The 22,637-nt window shown below is 37.7% G+C and overlaps 2 protein-coding genes and 1 non-coding gene across 5 annotated transcripts; 1 reads left to right on the forward strand and 2 right to left on the reverse strand.

Moving 5' to 3' along the window:
• Nucleotides 1–16,523: 16,523 nt before the first annotated feature.
• LOC110878860 (peroxidase 72) lies at nucleotides 16,524–17,920 on the forward strand. Its single transcript, XM_022127240.2, has 3 exons — nucleotides 16,524–16,799; nucleotides 16,894–17,091; nucleotides 17,192–17,920. The coding sequence occupies exons 1-3, from the start codon at nucleotides 16,572–16,574 to the stop codon at nucleotides 17,756–17,758; spliced, it is 993 nt and encodes a 330-aa protein (XP_021982932.1). The 5' UTR covers nucleotides 16,524–16,571; the 3' UTR covers nucleotides 17,759–17,920.
• Nucleotides 17,921–17,985: 65 nt separating this feature from the next.
• TRNAH-GUG lies at nucleotides 17,986–18,057 on the reverse strand. Its single transcript has one exon. It is a non-coding gene; the product is annotated as a tRNA-His (tRNA).
• Nucleotides 18,058–18,442: 385 nt separating this feature from the next.
• On the reverse strand, nucleotides 18,443–20,476 carry LOC110878859 (thioredoxin domain-containing protein PLP3A). 3 transcript variants are annotated; one of them, XM_022127239.2, is made up of 9 exons: nucleotides 20,339–20,476; nucleotides 20,092–20,190; nucleotides 19,769–19,843; nucleotides 19,640–19,687; nucleotides 19,371–19,513; nucleotides 19,158–19,230; nucleotides 19,013–19,074; nucleotides 18,839–18,936; nucleotides 18,443–18,761 (listed from the first exon to the last, which is right to left on the reverse strand). In XM_022127239.2, exons 2-9 carry the CDS (start codon nucleotides 20,173–20,175, stop codon nucleotides 18,655–18,657), a joined length of 690 nt encoding a protein of 229 aa, XP_021982931.1. In that variant the 5' UTR covers nucleotides 20,176–20,190; nucleotides 20,339–20,476; the 3' UTR covers nucleotides 18,443–18,654. The 3 variants fall into 3 exon arrangements, with proteins under 3 accessions (XP_021982931.1, XP_021982930.1, XP_035833508.1); XM_022127238.2 differs by having other exon boundaries at nucleotides 20,092–20,201; nucleotides 20,339–20,450; XM_035977615.1 differs by lacking the exon at nucleotides 20,339–20,476 and adding an exon at nucleotides 20,305–20,323.
• Nucleotides 20,477–22,637: the final 2,161 nt, after the last annotated feature.

Consider the following 22,637-nt stretch of genomic DNA (forward strand, 5'->3'; position numbering starts at 1 on the left):
TCTTATACAATTTAACCCCTTTGATTAATTTGATTTTTCACTTCTAATTCAAAAGTTTCCATCTTTTACGATTTAACCACTTTGATTTTTTTTACTTATTTGTTGTAATCTTGCCTTTGAGAGTTTTCCAAAAAAAAAAATGGTTATGCATATGGTTGTTGTAACCTTGGCTTTGAGGGTTTTAAAAAAAATGATTTTTTAACTTTTCACTCAAATGTATTTCATATGGTTATGCATATGATTGTCGTAACCTTGGCTTTGAGGGTTTTTTAAAAAAATGATTTTTTAACTTTTCACTCAAATGTATTTCATAAATTACCTTTAACGCAAAACTATTTGTTTTCTACTTTTAACATAAAACTTTTTATCTTTTGCAATCTATCCTCACAACTTTTTTTACTTTCAACTTTGGTCCTTTATAATTTTTATTTTCCGCAAATTTTTTCGCTTTATGCTTCGTTCAAAAATTTTGTGACTAAACACATCGAAACGTGCGTCTTTGGTTTAACGTTTTTATGTTTCGTTCTAAATTTTGCGAGTTAACACGACGCAACGTACATGTGTGGGTGAACGTTTTTACATCGTCTATTTTTTCCCGTTTGAAAGGTTCAACATAACATGCGCGTCCTAAATCGACTTAGTTATAACTAAAGAATCCCCGCCGCATTGCGGCGGGTCGTAATTCTAGTTAACTCTAATTAAAAAACTAATAAATTAAAAATGCCCTTATATTAACCCAATTTCTCTCTATACAAACCCACTTTCTCTCTCTACTGCATCTCTCTCTTTGTAGTTTGTACAACATCCACCACCACAACCTCCTTCCACCACCACCACTCTTCCTCTCTCTACATTACACTGCCGCTGTGTAAACCAATCGAACTCTTCTACTCGTTTTTTTAGACCTTAAGATCGAATAGAGAGAGAAAGAGTGTTCTTCCTCTCCAAACAAAAACCCCCAACCGTTTTGCAGCGGCACTGGTGTTTAAACCACCGGGTGATGATTGTGGTGTGGAACCCGCTTTGCGGGGTTGAATAGTAAACAGTGATGGAGCACAAAAGTTGCTTAATTAAAGAGGAAAAATATTGTTCTTGAATCATCTCATTTAGGTTTTAGGCATTCACAATTCATTGCCTATATTCCTTATTTGAACGATTTAGGTTTTCAGACTTCAAATAGCAGTATATTGATTGAGTTGTACCTCAAAACCACATGGAAGTTTAAACCACATGGAGATTTTAGCAATGTTGTATACATATTTGAAACATATAACTGAGAAAGACCTTGAATCTCTTGTGGTGGATTGTGATTGGGATTCCTTCGTATTTTACGGACTCTTGATGCTGCACCACTCCGGTGATGGTACGGTTGTAGGCGACGCCGGTGTAACCGATTTCGATTGCTTTAACAGCGAGTTTTAAGCATGTGGATTTGTTATTAGTGGAGGTTTGGTTTGGTGAATCGGTGTACGGGATGTTGAGATCAGAAAACGCCATTGTTGGTGGAGTTAGGGTTGCAGGTTTGAAGGTGGAGGAAGAGATGATTGCAGATAATTAGGTTTTGAAGGTGGAGTGAAGAAGATGAAGTGGGTGGGTCCCACATAAATCTCTAAATATTAAGCATCTCTTTTAAAATTTTAGTATTAATTTAACACTAAGGGTATTTTTGTAATTTCACATCCACTTAACACCAAAAACTAACCTCCATCCATGCCAGGGACTATCCGGGAACGAAAATTGAAAAGTTAGGGACTATAGAGGTAATTTTAGAAAGTTAGAGACTAAATGTGAAAAAATGCCAAACCACAAGTACTATCCGGGCATTTAACTCTTTTAATTAAAAACGTAATGTATGTTATAAGGGGACCCACCCATCCATACACTTCTTCTTCCTGACCAATCCACCCACCACCACCCCTTCTTCTTCCTAATCTAACCATATCATGTCGCCGCACACTATTCTACTTCATCCAGTTTGTACACAATGAGCCTAGATCTGAGAAAAATAGAAGATACAAGATGACTTTACCTTAACCAATCCAATCTCTTCACCATATGTCCACCTGCAACTTCAACTTCTCTTCGGTTAGGTTTTCCGGCAACAACTCCGACGATCAGGTGAGCTTCCCCATCGGACTGACGCAGCTCGATCCGGTCTGCAGCGTCAATAAGATTACGTATTGGTGACGATGTTCCGAAACGCTCGATCCGGTCTGTTTATGTAATGAATTATGTAATGAAAGTAAGGTTTTGTGATTTTAAAAATGGAGGCAGTGGATCGGTTTCTTTTGATTCAACGCATAAGTCAACAATTTTGAAATGGAGGGGTGGGGTTTTTGTCATCTTTTTGTGATTTTGAAAATAAAGGCATCGATTTTTCATCATTGTTGTATTTATTGAGAACAAATTATTTTGATTCAATGCATAATTCAAGGATTCTGATTTAACTTGAGAACAACAGTGGCCTGAGGTGGTGACCGGAGAAGTGATGGTGAAAGGTGGAAGGTGGAAGAGGTTGAAGATGGTGGTGGTTTTGGGTGGGTCTCATAAACAAGGTTGGAGAAGGGCAGATTGGGTGAGGGAGTTTGATGGGCCCTTTTGAATTTAACTTAAAAGTTTTATAGTTCTTTTAATGTTTTAATTTTTTTTATTAATAGTAAGGGTAATCTAGTCATTTTACATTCATTTAACTGATAAAACTAACCTTCATTCACTTCAGGGACTAGCCGAGTAACAAGTAGTCAAACCATAGGGAGCAAGAGTGTAATTTTAAAAAGTTGAGGACTAGAGGTGAAATTTTAACAAACCATAGGGACTATCCGGGCATTTTGCTCTAAAATAAAAATTCTTGTTGGTTGAAATTTCTTCTTTTATCTTCTTATAAAATTTTTTTTCTCATTTGAATTTTCCACTCCTCGTAATATGCAATATGTTTTAAAGATCAACAAAAGTCTGATTATCCGGGTAAACCCAATGGCAAAAGGTCATCCATGTCAGTGAACGCAAGTAACGCGTCCACACCATTTCAAAGAAAACCCACCGTACAAAGGCTCACTACTGTGGTATAAAACTCCTAACTCAATCTTAAGCAGTTTTGCTCGACAGCAGACTCAAACTTTTGACCTTCACGGCTGATGATCGTATGAACGCACTTATTCAATTAAAACTGAAGTTTTGCGCTAGTCTTAGATGACTTGAAACTTGAATTCTGCATCCAGTTTTGTCGTGTATGGCTTAAATTAATTTTATATGGTTAATAAAGCGACAGCTCTGAAATCAAAGTAAACTTCTAGAAACGAACTTTTATGAGGTATTTTATAAGGGAAACTATCAGCACATTCTTTTGTAGGTAAAAATGTTGTAAGAACAGAAAACACATTCTATATATCGTTGATGTTAACATTAGTTACAAAAAAAAAAAAAAAAAAAAAAAAAAAAGAACGTTGAGAGGCTAATGTTTTTAATTCAAACGAACATGTTGGTTTTTTGTTGAGAGGCTAATGTTTTCAATTCAAATGAACATGTTGGTTTTTTAACGGTAAACGAACATGTTGATAACCTATACATTCACGTTAAAAAGTTGTTATCTGACATTTTTAATACAAACTAATAAAAGGTTTAAATTTAATATATATGATTTTATAAGGGTGGACGGGGTGGAGTGGAGAATTGGTGCGGTGAGGTGAGCTGCAGCACGGGGAATGTGCCGCGGTCCCTGATTTGCCGCGCGGTGAAAGAGGTGAGCTGTGAACACTTGCTGCATGCGGGGAAGATGAGGGAGATGGGGTAGTGGTGGGCCCCACTCTCTTTCAGCCAATCATGCATTTTTTTTGTTTTGAGTAAATTTCCGTTTTGCTCCCTATGGTTTGGTCACTTTAATGGTTTTGCTCCAAACCTTTCAAAATAGCCATTTTACTCCCTGATCTATGAAACTTATCTCTATTTCACTCCCCGCCCCTAACACCATCCAATTCAACTGTTAAATCCTGGTCACATGCCCCTCACATGAGGGGCATTTTAGTCTTTTCCTATCCCATATAATTTCTTTGTCTCTCTTAACACTATCTTCTCCAACGTTCTCTCTCTAAACCCATTGTGCCCTAATACCTCACCACTGTGACCTGTGACCTGGCGTTAATCCCCCCCTCTCTCTCACTACCACCACTCCGGCAACCACCCAAACGCCTCACCACCACCGCTCTGGCCACCGATATTAGAACCACCCTCATGTTTTTTACCGGAAGTCTTCAACCCATGAAACCTTCCCACAGATCTGAAACCTCGCAGTCTCCACCGTCAATGAACATCTTCAAACAATGATTTAAACCCTAATTGCAACCTCCAATTCATCCTTCTCGTTCAACATTTTCGGTCCAACTTCAACCTTTGACTCTGTTCTTGCATTGTACGGCGATGCAATAACCGCTTCCAATAATCCGATGCACATCTTCGGATCTTCCTGCACTTCACGCATAGTCAAAGCCGAATTCGGACGACACCGTTTCAATGCCGCAATCGCTTCTTCTTCCAGATCCTTCCGTTCAAGCTCCTCACTGTCCTTATTCCTCACCAACACCTCACTAATCAGCACACGCTCATCATCATTCCGACTCACTGAGTGACTCTTACTCGACTGAGTCAACTCGCCGCCCTCCTCGTCAGCCTTCATCAACGCCAATGAAGCTGAGCATAGCAGCGGCAGTTGTTTTCTGGAGTGAAGAGTGTGAAAAGTGTGTGATAATTTAGGTGTAATTAGTTTGTTGATAAGTGGATGAGTGTTGATGGAGGATCTGAATTGAGTGAGTGAGTGTTTGGAATTGTTGATTGCTGAAGAGATGGAGTGGTGGTGTATAAGGAGGAATTGGGGGATTTTGACGGTGGAGGAACAGAAGTGGAATGATTTGTTTTCCGGTATTGTTTGAATCAGATGAATTGCAGTATGTGAAGAAACCCTAAATTGAAGTTATATGCAGGGGAGTGTAGTAGAGAGAGAGAAGGTGAGTGAAAATGAAATAGGGAAATTAATAAGTTTGAATGGGAAAAGACTAAAATGCCCCTCATGTGAGGGGCATGTGACCAGGATTTAACAGTCGAATTGGATGGCGTTAGGGGCGGGGAGTGAAATAGAGATAAGCTTCATAGAGCAGAGCAGGGAGTAAAATGACTATTTTGAAAGGTTTGGGGCAAAACCGTTAAAGTGACCAAACCACAAGGAGCAAAACGAAAGTTTACTCTTTTGTTTTTTTAAATGGTTTCTATGAAACCACCCCTTATCTTTTTTGAGCAAGATTGGTGTATGAGATGAGAATTGACATGACACATCATGATTGGGTGGGTGAAAATTTTCCCCCATCTCATAAAGGGTGCACCCCCTTCAGCCTAAGGTTGTATCTAATTATTTTTATGGCAAACTATTTTTTTATTTGGTTAAAATTTTAATTAATTTTTTAAACGTGGGTATCTGATTATTTTTAATTACAAACTAAAAAATAAATTTAAATTTAGGGTAATAATCAAAATATATTTAAAATTTTATAAATTTTTATTTTTTTTATTATTATCTTCCTTTGAAAAAACCAAGACAAATCCATTCAAAACCAACATATCCTAGCAAGATGTTGGGAACAATACATTAAACTGTCAAAATATAAGGCTTGGTCTATTCGCACACGCCGGTTGTCTTTTTACACATCCAAAGCGCCTCGCTATGGCCAAAGCGGGGCGCTTTGGCCATAGCGAGGCGCTTTGGATGTGCATTTTTAAACAGATTGGTTGGGGTTGATTTGGGGTTGTTGTGGGTTAGTTTGGTAGGGATTTTTGGTTGAATTAGTTTGATAGAGATTTTTGGAGGAAAAAATTTTATTTTAGTTTTATTACATATAATTCATAGTTGTTTTATAATTACGTCATTACGTCATTATTTTTATAGAACGTGTATAATATAAGTTCTTAACGTTGTTTATTTTGTTAAATTAAACGAACACGTTAAATAAAATGTACAGAAAGCCATAAGAATTAAACGTAAACAATCTAGAACCAACGTGATGTAAATAGAAGATTAACTGCAATATATATATATATATATATATATATATATATATATATATATATATATATATATATATATATATATATATATATATATATATATCAGTTTGTACATACAATACACAACAAAAAGGTACAACTGAGTACATAATACATAATAAAACACTAAACAAACAAAGTAATGTACTAATCCTCGTGCGGTGGGGACGGTGGGAGGGGTAGTGGAGGCAACCCAGCGAGCTCTCGTAGATCGACGAGCGTCTGGACGATCCAGTCAATGCGTGCGCCCTGATGTCTGAGGCGCCGGTCGAAGTCCCGAGCCACCTCACGCGCTGCCGGAGGCAGGTCAACGTAAACGTGCTGTGGGTACTGTGGCGGCTCAGGAGCTGGCTGAACAGGTGGTACCGGGATCTGCTCGACGTGCTCCTCCTGCGCCGGATCCTCGAATATAGGCTGAGCCTGAGCCTGAGCCTGAGCCTGATCCTCAGGCTGCTCGATGCCCAGAGCCTGTAGCTGAGCCTGCCGAGCGGCCTGCTGAACATCAGGAGGGGCTAACAATCCAGGTCTCACCTCAATAACAACCGGGATGACCTCCGGCAACACCTCCGGCTGCCAAATCAGCCCGTCAGCACCCCTGAACCTCAGACCGACATCAAAGGTACGGGTGATCTGCATAGCGGATACTGACGCGCGGCCCAACCTGGATGACGGGACCGGATCGGACAGCAGCGGATCATGCTCGGGCACGATCCCTATTGAGCGTGCAATGGCGGTGATAAATGAGCCAGTGTGAAGAAACCCGCGGAGCTGCCGGTGGTATGCAATAGAAAAGTAATCTGCCAGGCTGGCAGCTAGATCGCAGGGCTGGCGGCGTAGTAGGCAGTATAGAAAGAAAAGGTCACTGAGGTTGACCTTCTCCTTGCTGGAACCCCGCGGCACGATAGTCGACGCGATAACATGGTGCAGGTATCGGTACAAGGGGTCTCTAATGGTGGTGGCCTTTTGCTAGGATTTCCCAAAGGGAGCCCTGGAAATGGCCCTCTAGAAACGGATAAGCGTCTGCCTGTCCATCATCGTAACCGCCTGCGTATATAAATCAGTATCAAGCTCAGGCTCAGTGTACAAACCTGTATGGACAGCAAACTCCCGCACACTCATCTCAAACTCCTGACCGGCGAGACGGAATGTAACCTCGTGGACTGGAAAAGCAGGGTCCTCCACGTAATCCGCCGGATGCGGCGCGTATGTAAACGTGGAAAGAAACTCGACCGTAAGCTCAGGGTACGAGTCCTCCATCGCTAACTCAAATAGGCGCGACCAAGGAGTATCTAGCCCAACTATATCACGCGCCCGCTCGACCTCCCCCACGGTACTCAGCAGCTCCCAATCTATCCCTACATGCTCCCCAATCTCTATGGTGCGCAACCTAGCGCATCTCCCCCTCGCCCGTGACCCCATCGGAAACTGAAGATTCGGACATGCCGGCTCCTCCTCGTCCCCCACCTCTCCCTCAGCCTCCATATGCTCAATCTCCTCATCGGATAAATCCATCCCTGCACGTTGATCAAATAATAATATTAATTAAACAAATAATATTAAATAAATAATAATATTAAATAAATAATAATATTAAATAAATAATAATATAAAATAAATAATAATATTAAATAAATAATAATATTAAACAAATAATATTAGATAAATAATAATATTAAACAAATATAAATAAACAAATAATAATATTAAATAAATAATAATATTAAATAAATAATAATATTAAACAAATAATATTAAATAAATATTAATATTAAATAAATAATATTAAACAAATAATATTAAATAAATAATAATATTAAACAAATAATATTAAATAAATAATAATATTAAACAAATAATAATATTAAATAAATAATATTAAATAAATAATAATATTAAATAAATAATAATATTAAACAAATATTAATAAACAAATAATAATATTAAACAAATATTAATAAACAATTAATAATAATTAAATAAATAATAATAATTAAACAAATATTAATAAACAATTAATATTAAACAAATAATAATTATTAAACAAATATTAATAAACAATTAATATTAAACAAATAATAATTATTAAACAAATATTAATAAACAATTAATAATAATTAAACAAATAACAAAAAAAAATTAAACATGAACCAAAGCGCCCGGCTTTGGCCTCGGCGCGGCGCTTTGGTTCTTCATTCTGAAGAACAGAACCCAAACAGCAGGAGATTAAGGCCAAAATCAACAACAATCAACAATCAACAATCAACATGTGTGAAAGCAAAGATTAAGGGTTTTACCTCGCACCTGTTAGCGGTTGAAAAGCTCGAAAAATCTCCGAAAATGGCTCGAGTGTGTGAGATCGCACCTTAGTGTGTGTTTTTTGTGTTTGGGTGAAGTGGGGGAGAAGACGCCCCGCTTCAGTGTATAACGAGGGACCAAAGCGCCCCGCTATGGCCATAGCGCGGCGCTTTGGACCCAAAACGCTGCGTTATGGCCACAGCGGGGCGTTTTGGGCATTTTTTAAATTTTTTAAAATTGTTTTTAATTCACAAACGCGTCGATAAATAGTCTAATTTTTCCGTTTTTTCCATTATACATCATTTTTTAATATATATGGACTATACTGCAAGTTCCGGATCAAATCGGTTACGTGTGATGTCTTATTCCGTTATCTCGTATCATTTAGGTTTGAAAGCACAAGTACTCCTGTGAGAAGTGTATCAGCCGCCTACCGTACATGAACATGACGTATTTTTTCATTAATTGTAGTATTATGATGTATATTGTCATTTCGGGTCGTACAAGTGCGTATTGAATCTGATTGGGTCGTGTCGGTGACATTCGGTTTTTAACGTGATGTAACGCGTATATTGAACAAACACAAACGTGATTATTATTAAACACATTTAAGATACATCGTGAACATATGGGGTTACATTAAGGTCAGGGGCACGATACGTAAGCATTTCGTACGTGTTGATCTGATCCCTGTATAATGTATGCCAGGCTGCTGCGCGCTCTGTTCTGTTCGCTGTCCAGAGTAGGTTTGGGGGAGGCATTGGATAACAACCTCCAAGCTCTACATGTATGAAATGCCCATTGTCGACGAACACAACCGCAACTACCAGGTGAGGTTCCTCAGCTTCGTTTGGCCCGCCCAGCAGAGGGAAAATTGTATCGCTCCCACGAATGTCGAAGGTGTGAACAATCACACCGTATCGTTGGGCAATAAGAAACCCCGTCTCAGGCATCGACATGTAATTTTCGATACCTGCTCGTCCCACCCCCTTGAAATCGATCCGTTTAACCAGCGCATCATACTGTCCTATGTTTTCCGGATCGAAAACCTGCCTCCAAAGCGATTCGTTCATACGTAACTCCTTTAGAAGTTGTTCCCGGATCTTCAAATATGAATTTTGTTTCACTCCTAACCCAACAGCCACCGATCGAAATCCACAATGACCATCTGGTTTCACGTCCTTTATTCTAACGATGTATGGATGGATCACTTTGGGAATCTGAGATGCGTAGTTGCGGATCGCTATATCCGTCTTAGGACCGAGCTTGATATTCGGGAAATCAGGGTGTAGGTTGAGCGGTTTGGTATTCTTTTCTCTTCTAGAATCTTCGGCTGATATGTACGAGCTGTGACGGGGAAGATCGTCTGAGGCATCGACCCAAGTTTCTTCTGACGGAATGTAAGAGCTTTGTCTAGCGGTTTCAACCTTTCTTTCTTCCTGCGTTTTCAATGTCGGGCGACCACGAGTTTTCTTCAGAACAGCAGGAGGTTTTTTGTTATTGTTCCCTGGATTGAGGATTTGCTGAAACTTTTCAAAGAAGCTCCTTTTCACTTGAGGGGGTGTTGGATCGATCTGTTTTTTCAATTTTTCAAATTCCGCGTCTACATCGATATCCTCTATGTTATTCCTTGCAGGCTTGAAGTCAAGCTTCTTCCAAAACACGTCTATGTGTGTGATCCGGATTTGCTGACCTGTGGATGAAAACAAATTAGGTGGCAAAATCATAACGAGAAAGGTCAAAAATATTAATTACCTTTATTTTCCAACTTTTCCAAACGACAGGCACATGGCAAACCACAGCTGGTAAAAAGTTGGTAACCACAGCTTGCACCGTAGGCTCTCAACCCGTCTTCCTTACGTTTTAGTTCCATACTCAAAAGCTCAATCGCATATATTGAAACCTTTCTGAGAATATATGCAAGCATGGGCTGCTTCTTGTGGTGCGTCATCACTTTTCGGAGGCTTGTTTCAAAGCTACTTCTAATCTCGGCGTATTGTCTATCAACAACATGATCAACATACAGTACAAGTTTATCCAGTGTGTTGCGATGACTTGGAAAGTGACTTTTTAATGTTGCATGCATGCCCTCAACCCTGTTGGTCGTAGTTTGGTGAAAGTTGATAGTTTGATTAATCCAGCAAGATACAAACTTTTCACGGAACGGATCCAACCAGGATTTCTTCAAATAATCAAAAACCTCTACAATTAAAAAACATAAATAGTCAGTTTTTGTTATTATATAAAATTTGAACATAATTATGTAAGAAATACTCACGTTCACGACTTCACGGTCAGCTTCTTTCAACTGTGCTTCAAGGTTTTCCAAGTTATACCTGTATATTTCCTCGCTCGTAGACTCGCACAATGTCCAAAATGTACGTACGAATTCTTTCCACTCCTTGTCAGAGAATTTCTTCTTGTTGTTCTTATTAATATTTTGTTGAATATGGAACCGACAAAGATACTTATGCGCTTTTGGAAAAACTTGTTCACACGCGTTCATTAGCGCAAAATCCCTGTCTGTTAAAATCACGCGCGGTTCCATACATCCTGCCGGCATAGACTTGATCCTCTGCAACACCCATAGGTAGTTCTCTGACTTCTCAGCGGAAATTACCGCACAAGCAGCCGTAAACGATTTGTTTGTCGACGTCATGCCTACGACCTGAACAAATGGCAGGTTGTACATGTTCGTTTTGTATGTGGCGTCAATCAATAGCACATGCGGGAAGGCACACCACATAGTGAATGATTTTTCGTGAACAAAGAAGACGTCTTCAACTTCGTTCGATATCTCATTCGTGCGCATGTAATAAGTGTAATTTTTTTCGATAAGAATGTTTTCAAGTTTTTGCATCGGAGACTTACCGACATTTTTTTCGGCGTTGATCTTCTGAACAACGTTGTGTATATCTTTCGGAATAAGCTTTCTAGCCGGATTGTTTTTTGTCAGCGTTCGCCAGATACTTTGGTTGGGAATATCTTGCTCTGCCAACTCCTTAACCAGTTTTTTGTCCTCCGAAGAAAGCCTTCTCGCATACGCGTGACCCTCGAAGTTTTCAATAGGAGTGTGGTTATGCTTCGCCTTCGTCACCTCGATCCTCCAAACACTTCCGGATGATTCCGAAAACCCGATCATCTCGAACGGGCAACCTATTTTCTTGCTACCCGTTTTCCTCTGTGTAGCTATACTCTTATGCTCCCCACCAAAAGTACATTGAAACCAAATCTTGTAATTCTCTCCTTTTTTATTCGACCTCTTAGTCACAATGAGGTAACCATTGTCTTTTGCCGTGTCTTGTACCCAACGCACCAACTCTTTACGTGACGAAAAGGTCTGCGTTGTATCAAACGAAAATCTAACCGGGTAACAACCTTCCTCGTCAACAGACACATCCTCCAGCTCACCATCGTCACCGAGGTTCGAATACACTTGATGTTCAAAGCTCTGTTCACAACCGTAACTCTGCTTTGGATAACACTCCTGCTGTACAAAGCTTTGCTCGCCACCGTAACCGAAATTCGAATAACCTTGTAAGCTCTGTTGACAACCGTAACTATCGTTTGGATAACACTCCTGCTGTACAAAGCTAAAGTCGCCACCGTAACCGAAATTCGAATTACCTTGTTGTGCGTAAGGGTCCTCCACAGGGGTATTCAAATCCAGCTGCACCGTGTTATCACGATAACGAATGCCAGATACAACCTCTGTTTCCCTCAAGTTGGACGACACCGGTTTCTCAAACGAGTCAGAAATAGCGGTCCCCTCGTAAGAATCAGGAACAACTGACTCGTCAGAATATTGACCGAAAAGATAGTTACTTAACCACGACATCGTTTTTTCAAAAAATGTAACTAATAGAGCAAAGAAGATCGACAAAAAACAATCCGAATTATGAATGTCGAGTCTGGCCAGGGATTTAAAGGCAGCATTTGGGGTCGAAGCGCCGCGCTATGGCCAAAGCGCGGCGCTTAGGGTTCACGGGGTGACTGAAACCTCGTATCACCTTTATGTCTGTCAGTCAGTCAGTCATTCGAAACCTCGTATCAACTTTTGTCGCCCTAAGCGCCCCGCTTTGGCCATAGCGAGGCGCTTAGGGGTGTGAAAATTATTTTAGCCGTGTGTAATTAGCATGACCCAAATATAATTCACTTTTTAAAGGTTGTTACATCACTCCCTCGGTAGTGAGGTGGGATATGGGTCAAGGGGGCATGCCGTCCTATGACGCCTTCGCACACCATACGCACTATATGCGTCTGCATGGCCTTCCTTGTCATTTATTTAGCATTAGGTTTATTTAATTATATCTTAATGTTTACCGGGTTAGTTTTTATCACTAACGGTATTTTACTCGCTTTTTGATATTAACATGGTTTAATTACAAACCCGTTTTTGGGGTGTTACACCGATGACAACCATCAATTGATCTTTTTTTTTTGAACGGTGACTTTCTTTTTGAGTGACCCAATGTCACACCGCCTTAACGGCGGCCTAGCCAAGATCTGCCCAGACTACGTTGTCTTAACCGGGCCCACGCTGGGTTGGTCAGATTTGGTTACGGCGTTCCCCTGGAAACCGTACTGCCTCCACACGAGATGTCTCGCTGAAGTAACAACCGGATGAAAACCTGGGTGCGGCTTAGGATCGAACCCCCCTTGATGGGTTTGCACCGTCATTTCCTAATATTCACCCCAATATGACACAAGTAAGAATTGAACTTGAGTCTCTATTGAAAAACCCAAGTCTCCTACCACTAGGCCACAAGTGGTTGATGATCAATTCATCTTGTGATCTAAAAACTTATGATATGTCTAGATCATTATTAGTAAATAGCCACTTATACATACGATCATATCTCTATACTAATAAATAAAAATAGACGTACACATGGTTGATTTCTAGAGCATCTATCTAGGATTTTGACACTTGTCAACTCCACATTATTCTCACTTTTTTATAATTTATGGTAAAAAGCTAGAAATCAATTTTTTATATAGTTCTCAATAGCAAACTAATGTATCGATATTTATAGCATCTTTAAAATTTTTGTTAGAATTATTAGTAACATGTTTGACATTATTTAAAAAACCACCATTAAATCTAACATTTTATTCTCTTCAATTTGAGTATAGTTTTGCTATACCTTAAAAAACAACAAAATAAGTCATGTGATGCGTATAATATACGTAATTATGTATATGTTTAATTATCATATAAGTTTCGTAATAATATGTATAAGTTACTTAATTAGGTATGTATATAATTATAGCATAAGTTGCGTAATTATCGGTATAGGTTGATTAATTATCATTCATTAGAAGTTGCGTGATTATGAAGTATGAACAGTTTTAATTTTCACATTATATATGCAGGGCCGGCCCTGAAGGTGGGCGGGGAGGACCACCGGCCAGGGCCCGTTTAATCCGAGGGCACGTTTAAAAAAAATCCTACTTATATATGTATATAAAATATCATCAAACCCAAAGTATATCAAAATAAGGATATGGCTCAACTGGTTTTGAGCGTTTACTGCATATGGGTGGAGCACAGGTTCGACCCCATTGCTCTGCTTTTTTTCTTTCTGACTTACCATATATGCTTCTTTTATAAAAGGAATTCGATCGATCTTTGCTAACTTTTAAAAATAAACCAAAATACTCCATCTTCCATGGCAAGACTTTTTAGCACAGAAAAGGCAAAAAAAATATTTTTATCATTTTATTATGTAACTACAAAAATGAGATTTTTTTCTTTCTGACTTACCATATATGCTTCTTTTATAAAAGGAATTCGATCGATCTTTGCTAACTTTTAAAAATAAACCAAAATACTCCATCTTCCATGGCAAGACTTTTTAGCACAGAAAAGGCAAAAAAAATATTTTTATCATTTTATTATGTAACTACAAAAATGAGATTTTTTTCTTTCTGACTTACCATATATGCTTCTTTTATAAAAGGAATTCGATCGATCTTTGCTAACTTTTAAAAATAAACCAAAATACTCCATCTTCCATGACAAGACTTTTTAGCACAGAAAAGGCAAAAAAAAAAAAAATATTTTTATCATTTTATTATGTAACTACAAAAATGAGTACTGCTTGTGTTCGAGATCACTAGTTTATGTGAAGTAAATTAATTTTTTAAAGAGAGCTTCTATCGGTTAGCTATTAGTCTATTATAACATATTATTCACTTATTCGAATACTATGATTTTTATCATTTTGGTAATTGCAAATTTTATCGATATAACTTTAATCGTTGTTTAAAGAAAATACTTCACATTATCTATTTCATTAAGGCCTTAGAGGCACGTTTTTCCGAGCTTGAACAAGACACCTGAATTGTCAGAGCAGACCCTGTATATATGCTACCCATGTAATACAGGGGATGCTAACCTAGTATATATATTATTTTTAAATAAGTTATTATGGATGTTTTAAGATAATATATATATATATATATATATATATATATATATATATATATATATATATATATTTTAGATTTCCAAATTGCTTTTATCATATGTTCACCGATCATCGTCACCTAACCTCATTATCATCTCCTCGTTTGTTTTCATTTTATTTTATTTCAACGACAAGGTAACATGCATGGGCAGTAACAAAAGAGAGAGGGAAAAAAACATCTAACATCATGGGAACTAGAACTATACCACATATTAACTTTTTTAGTTTCTAATTACAAAAGTTTTATTATAAGAGGACCCGGGGTGGTAGCGTGATGGCATAGTTTCACGAGTGAAACTTTGTGGAACACCGTCGCCACCCAAAGTTTCACCCACAAAATTTTATAACGCGTGAACTACATAACGCGTTGTAAACTTCAAAAGTCCAACTGTTGCCCACCCTTTTTGACCATTTTTTGGAACTTTGTGTATTGAGGAGTTGTACTCTAGTGCTAAGGAGTTGTACATTGATGTAATAAAAATAAAAAGGTTGTGAAAGGTTGTGAGTGATGACCATTTCCACTAAAAAAGGTTGTGAGTGATGGAAATAATGGTTGATGACATAGCAGAACCTGATTGGATGTTGTGAGTGATGGAATTGGGTGTGAGTTATCCCACCCTACCCCCTAAGAAAGTACAGCACAAACTCTTCATTCTTATGATGCACCAACTCATAAACAAGCAATTAGAAGGTGCCATGCCATGATCACATGGTGGAATGTAATACAAAAAGGATAAGGTCAAATGAGCACACACCAATCTATGCTTCTTTTTTCACAACTTTGTCGCACCGACTCTAACTAGCGATGGGCAAATCGGGTTTTTTTATACCCGGAACCGGTTCCTAACCGTACCCGGTTCTTGACTGAGTTTGAATGGAACCGATTCTTGTAGGAACCGGTTCCAGTTCCTACCCGGTTTTAAACCAAAAATACCGGAACCGATTCTAACCGATTTTGGGTAGAGTGTAACCGGTTCCTCGGCCGGTTCCTTCAGTTAACTTACAGAAAAGCTGCAAAACACCTGTCGGAATCGATTCCAACGGCTATAATGCCGTTAGGAATAAATGGATTGAAATGGTTACCAAAGTGAAACCACAGGGACTGAAATGGTTACGAAAGTGAAACCATAGGGACTGAAATCGCAATTTTTAAACTAATGGACTGAAATAGTGATTTTTGACAAAGCACAGGGACGAAAACAGTAATTAACTCATATAAAAACATAACAATATACTATATATAGTTTGCTAAAATTAATTATGATATGATCCGGTTCAATGAGTATGATTGGTAAACCAATAGTATAGTTGGTTCAATGGATATTTTTTTCAACTAAAAGTTTTAGGATTAGGTGAATAATGTACATGTACCACTGCATGATGTACATATGACAACAACTTTGTTGTTCTTAATTTGAGAAGGAAATACCTAATGATTGAAGAAACATTTGTGTAATAGTTGACCTAATTCCAGAATAATACAAGCCTGACCTGTTTCAGCCACTCCATATTCAACTGAAAAGACCAAACACACCCTATACATTTTTATTTATAGGATGTTATCCTATAATAAAGGGTCATTAAACTTTAAATAATCATGTTTATTCATAATAATTAGAAGTCATAACACAACCCCTCCATTGTGTATAAGTATTAGCCAAACTTCTACAAGACTACACTAGTCTTGGGCTCGAACCATATAACCAAATCACAAAAATGGCTCACTCACCAAACATGACCATGATGTTCATAGCTCTCCTGGCTCAAACCACCCTTTGCTTCGCTAAGATCACCAATGGAGGTTACCTCTATCCGCAATTCTATGATCGGTCTTGCCCACAAGTCACCAACATAGTTCGCTCCATTGTTGCAAAAGCCGTTGCACAAGACCCACGCATGGCTGCGTCATTGCTTAGACTCCATTTCCATGATTGCTTCGTTAAGGTTCGTGAACTACAATCTCTTCAAACTTCATTTTTTAATCATTTTGAGCTTATATATTCATGTTATTTGAAATGATCATATGTTATTTATCTAGGGATGTGATGCATCAATATTGTTAGACAGTGGCGGCGCCAGGAATGTAATTAGCGAGAAAGGTTCCATTCCCAATAGCAACTCGGCTCGTGGATTTGAAGTCATTGATGAGATCAAAGCTGCACTGGAGACGGCCTGTCCACAGACCGTCTCCTGTGCAGATATCCTGGCTCTAGCAGCTAGAGACTCTACAGTTTTGGTACCGTAACCTAGCAATCTTAAAAAATATTAATATATCATACACACACTATACTTTATCAACCAAAAAAGTTGACTAAAGGTTTATCTTGTATACACAGAGTGGCGGACCGAGTTGGGAAGTCCCGGTTGGAAGAAGAGACTCACTAGGTGCAAGCTTGCATGGATCTAACCACAACATTCCCGCTCCAAACAACACTTTCCAAACCATCCTCACCAAGTTCAAGATCCAAGGTCTTGATATCGTCGATCTTGTAGCGCTTTCAGGAAGTCACACTATTGGAAATGCTAGGTGCACCAGCTTCAAGCAAAGGCTATATGAAAAAACCGGCAATGAGCATACCGATAAACTGTTTGCAGCACAGTTGCGCATGAACTGCCCGCAATCAGGTGGTGACCAGAACCTGTTTTTTCTGGACAATGTGACCCCTATGAAGTTTGATAACGGGTACTACAAGAACTTGATGGAGTCAAAGGGGGTTTTGAGTTCGGATCAAATCTTGTTTAAGGAAAACCAGGAATCTATGGAGCTTGTGAAAGAATATGCTGCAAATCAAGACATGTTTTTTCAACAGTTTGCGAAATCAATGGTTAAGATGGGGAATATTAGTCCATTGACAGGATTCAGAGGACAGATCAGAAGAAGTTGTAGGAATGTCGACGGTTAAAATTCGTGTTTTACTTGTTTAAATGGAGGGAACTTTTTATATTCTGTTTATATAGTTGGATCCTATTATGGATCAATAAAATACTGAAGTTACGTTACATAGAAACGAATATCATGTAATATCTTCATCATTGCTATATAAAGTTTTTGTTGGTTATTTTTATTTGATTTGTCTGTAAGACATACTACCATGATGTTAATAAAAAGGACAAAAAAGCAAAAATGAAATGTGGCTGCTGGGATTCGAGCCCAGGTCTCCACGGCCACAACGTGGAATTCTTACCACTAAACTACAGCCACATTGGTGTTATGTTTTTGCCACAAAGTAATAATTTGTAAAACATAAAGTTGGGATTAAGATTATTAAACAGCTGCCTGTCATGTATATTTAACTTTTGAAACCAACCAAATCGATGAAACCGAAATAAGTCTGCCAGTTTGAGATTTACAACGGTCCGGTTTTGACAGTTTATCGATCCAACCAACGGTTTGAAACTCGAAAGCAGTTATGTAAACTGAACCATCCGTTTAACTTTTATTTTATTTATTTAATTATGGAAATACGTCGTTATGTCATTTCCATTAAGCGTAGTTAGCGCTTGAGAATGATCGAATAAGTTCATTAACAAGATTGATCGAATAAGATCATTAACAAGGTCACGGGTCGAAATTATACATGGCAGTAGAACAAGAACCTATATCAAGATCACTGATGAAATACATATCATGTTTGTTCAGCTCTGTAGAATGAGTTTATATTTGATTCCAAAATCTAAACTTATAACTAATTAAAACAAAGTACAAACGACGCTTACAACCATAAATCCAGGAAACAAAAAAATCTTGACAAATTACACAATATAATCATCAACTCAAGACACATAAAGGCAGTCTTTTTCATTCAGAGTCTGAATCCTGACTTGCAGAAAACCGAACCGTCCTGCGTCTACTTTCATCATATTCAGCTTCTTCATCATCTTCCTTTTTCTTCTCATCAATTATACCTGCACAACAAATAAGATAGATAATCAACAAAACACCAAAACCAGTCAAAAGTAAACTTGGAGAAAAATATGTTAACCTTTCTTTATCAACAAAGCTTCTAGCCTCCCGGTGGAAAAATCGTCTTTTCCTCCAAGATCTTGAAACCCGACGAGCCTATCTCCTGCAATTCCTTTTCTGAAAACAATAATTGACCTTTAGACCACATTGGAAAATCAATACTCAAAACTAATAGTATCATTGTAATTCTGACCTGAATAATATGACACATGGCAGTGTTTTGATTCCTAGTTTGGTGACAAAGAATGGGGAATTCTGCACGACAGTTGAAAACCGTAAAACCATACTGCAAGTTAAGTTACGTATACGCAAAATAAAACTTTAATGCAGAAATAGACCTCTGCGTCTATTTTTATAAACTTGGCATCTAGATGGTTTGGTGCAAGAGCCTTTAAATGCTTGTCCATTATCCTACAAGATATATAAACATTATTGTCATGAAAAAAAAAATCATAAAGTATAAATTTTTATTGTGTGACAACTTCTAGGGACATATCCAAGATTGAATATGATTATTTTGGTAATTGTATAAAACAGTAAAATATACTTACTTGCAGCGATAGAACTCGCGATGATAGAAGTGACAAATCACCTTTTCGCTATTGGTGACTTCACCCAAAAAGTCTCCTTCGGTTATCTCTCTGTACTCCCCGTGTCCTTTTTTAGTCAAAGATTGTCTCTTCTCAGCTTCTCTCTTTTGCAATCAAAGATCAAAACATAAACAACATTATTTTTAATTTCAATCGATGTTCGCAACTGGTGGGCCCGTGAGTTTTCCCTAACGGGTTGTCATGATTTAAAAAAAGAGTCAAATTACAACCTTAAGAGCTGCAATCCTATCCGCGTGTAACTTTTCCAGCTCGGGGTCCTGCGTCATTTAAGTAGATAAAAATGAAATTTATGATGAAGAAACATACAAAGTACAACGAATAATTAATGTAACACTTACATCCATCAACTCATCTAGATCAACTTCCTCATTAATCGAGGACGATGCTTGTGCTTTTTCTTGAGCTAATAATTCCTATAACAATAACATAGATAATTAAAATATTCTTAACAAAGATAAAAATACAAACTATTAAATTGATAATTATCAAAAAAATAAAAATAAGTTCTAAATAATTCATCCTTAATCTGTTCTAACATTGATCAAAATCATAAACTGAGCAAAACCCTAACAGATATTACAATTAATTCTAAAAATAAAACCAAAATCAAAAATTGATTACAAACCCTAATCCAATAAGTTAAGAAATTAAAGATAGATACCTTCTGATAATCACGAGCAGCTGCAGCCATAACATTTCCATATGCTAAAGTTTGCAGAGTCGATTTCACTGAATCCGGATTCATGTTTACTTCTTCTATCTGTAGAAACCCTAAATTTTAATTTTAATTTCAATAATAATGTTAACGATCTCCAAAAGAAAATAAAAAGATTATGCAGGTATTATTGTGACAAGAAAGAGATGATAAAATTACAGAATAATGAAATGAATTTTAAGTATAATCTTACCGGGGATCTCAGATTTGGAGTGACTGAAAATCGAATGAAAACAATCCTGTGAATTTGGTTCTTCTTTTCTCTAAGCCCCTGTACTATTTGAATATGGCATGTCGTATCCAAACATTTGAATATAACAAAGAGTAAAATGGCAAAATGGTCCCTAAGTTTAGACCAGTCCAAAAATAAAACATTTTGTATTTGGGTTCCTATGGTTTCATTTTTGTTGTCATTTTCATCTAATTGGCAAACTGGGTTGGAATTTTCTGTTAACTTCTAACTTTTTTGTCGTTTTCCTCATTTAATTAAGAAATATTATGGCATAAAATGAAGATTTTACACTTCATTTAAATGAGGAAAAGGACAAAAAGAGAAGAGGTTAACAGAAAATTCTAACCCAGTTTGCCAATTAGATGAAAATGACAACAAAAATGAAACCTCAGGGACCCAGATACAAAAGGTTTATTTTTTGGACTGAAATGACAAAAGTAGCCTAACTCAGGGACCATTTTGGCATTTCGCTGTGTAACAAATTTCGGATTTTGCTAACTGGATTATGATGCAGGGGTGTTTATATTTTGAAGTTGTTTAAATGAATATGAATCTGTTCATTTAGTTGTTTTGGTCATTTGATAGTTTGTTTTGCGATTCAGCTTTGACGATTTTAATTATTTTTAAAGTTAACCCAACAATTTTGAAGAAACACCAAGTCAAAATCCACGTGATTTATCCTTGAGGGAATTGTCTCGTCATATAATGGTTAATCCTTAATCTTTTCTCGATAGTGAACCGATAGTAATCTGTAAAACTGAACACTATGAGACTCGTTACAAGGAGGAGAGGTTGGGGGTTCTTCTTGTAACCACTCTCCGGCATGAAAATAAAATCGTTTAAGATCCGGCGTGAGAATAAGTATCGTTAAAGAAGATAAAACGAGTGTGTGTTAAGAGTGTGAGAATGAGAGAGCCGTCCTTAAACCTATGGTTGAAGTCTGGTATTTATAGGCGAAGAGTGTGGAGAAGGAGACGTGCTGATGGGCCTTGGACCGGACGTCTCCAGCAACGAATATCTTCTTTGTCTCTTTTGACAAGACCGTTAGTGTTTGCAGAGTATGGAGACTGTTGATGCACGGAATGTCTGTTGACTGCGTCTACAAGAAGTCTGAAGTCAAGATTGGTCAACAGGGGGTCAAACTGTAAATATTATGTAAAATAGAGTATGGTTCGCTTTTATGTACATGTTGCATAGTGGTCCGCTCATAGGGTTTTAGCTGGTCCGCTTTTACGTCACTTTGTAACAGGTCCGCTTATTTGACCTGTCACATAAGCGAACCTGGAAGTCTATCCCTCAGTTCTCGCATTTAACGCCTAATTTATGTACAGACATCATTGTAGTATTCTTGCCTGTAAGACTGAATATTGGGATTCTGGATACGGGAATATATTCAAGAGGTGGGACACATGAATTGATCTAAGTTCTTAAGACACTTAAACGGTATCCTGAATAGATTGAAGTTTGTATGAGAATTTAAGATGGATCAGTATATCGACAATCGAGGTGAATTGTTTAAGTCTGAGTATGAAATGTAGCTTAACGGTACTTGTAATCTGTCTGAAAAGCTGATATGATTCCTTGACACGCTCGCCAAAAATAAACGTGTAAATAGTTTACTTTCTGCAATTTAAGTTTTCTGTATTTCATTTTTTTAGTTTAGATCACATTATAAAATCCAAAAAGATTTTGTTTCTGTTTTATTTTAGACAAACCAGAGTGGAAAGTTGATTGTCGGATTCTAGAAAGATGAAGCAGATGCAGGAGATTCTGAGCTGAAGAATGAGGAGAGCTTACATTGTTGGAAGTTTGATTGTTTTCAAAGTCACAAACAAGTTCATTAAGTTGATACTTGTTATTTTCAGAAAAAGTTGAAAATGATTTTACTAAATCAGTTTGATTCGTCAAAAAGATCAACCAGGGTCATTAAATTGAACTTGGTAGATTAATCAGGTGTTCAGGGTCATTAACTTGAACTTGAAAACTTGAGTGGATTTTTCTTAGTGTTGATTGAATTTGTTTTTATAGTTTAGAAAAGATAGATTGTAATGATTATTGGTTGAGTAACAGGTTTGGAGATTTCATTATTCCCACGGAGGCAAACTGTCAAAGTTTGAGCCAGATACCTCAGATCCCAGCATACTGAGAGGGGGAGTCTGTGAAAGGGGGAGTCTGGATCAACAGCTATTGGGAAGTTGAAGATTAGAGCCAGGTGTTAATCCTGAAACTTGTGAAGAATGCTTGTGAGAATAGACAGAGT

The sequence above is a fragment of the Helianthus annuus genome, chromosome 9 (assembly GCF_002127325.2).
Source record: "Helianthus annuus cultivar XRQ/B chromosome 9, HanXRQr2.0-SUNRISE, whole genome shotgun sequence".
Taxonomy (NCBI): domain Eukaryota; kingdom Viridiplantae; phylum Streptophyta; class Magnoliopsida; order Asterales; family Asteraceae; genus Helianthus; species Helianthus annuus.

Coding starts and splice junctions, on each gene's coding strand:
- LOC110878860 (XM_022127240.2), top strand. CDS start 16,572: ATGGCTCACTCACCAAACATGACCATGATGTTCATAGCTCTCCTGGCT. Junction 16,800..16,893: donor TCCATGATTGCTTCGTTAAG/GTTCGTGAACTA, acceptor TTATTTATCTAG/GGATGTGATGCATCAATATT. Junction 17,092..17,191: donor CTAGAGACTCTACAGTTTTG/GTACCGTAACCT, acceptor TTGTATACACAG/AGTGGCGGACCGAGTTGGGA.
- LOC110878859 (XM_022127239.2), bottom strand. CDS start 20,175: ATGAATCCGGATTCAGTGAAATCGACTCTGCAAACTTTAGCATATGGA. Junction 19,688..19,768: donor ATCTAGATGAGTTGATGGAT/GTAAGTGTTACA, acceptor TAAATGACGCAG/GACCCCGAGCTGGAAAAGTT. Junction 19,231..19,370: donor CGCGAGTTCTATCGCTGCAA/GTAAGTATATTT, acceptor TATATCTTGTAG/GATAATGGACAAGCATTTAA.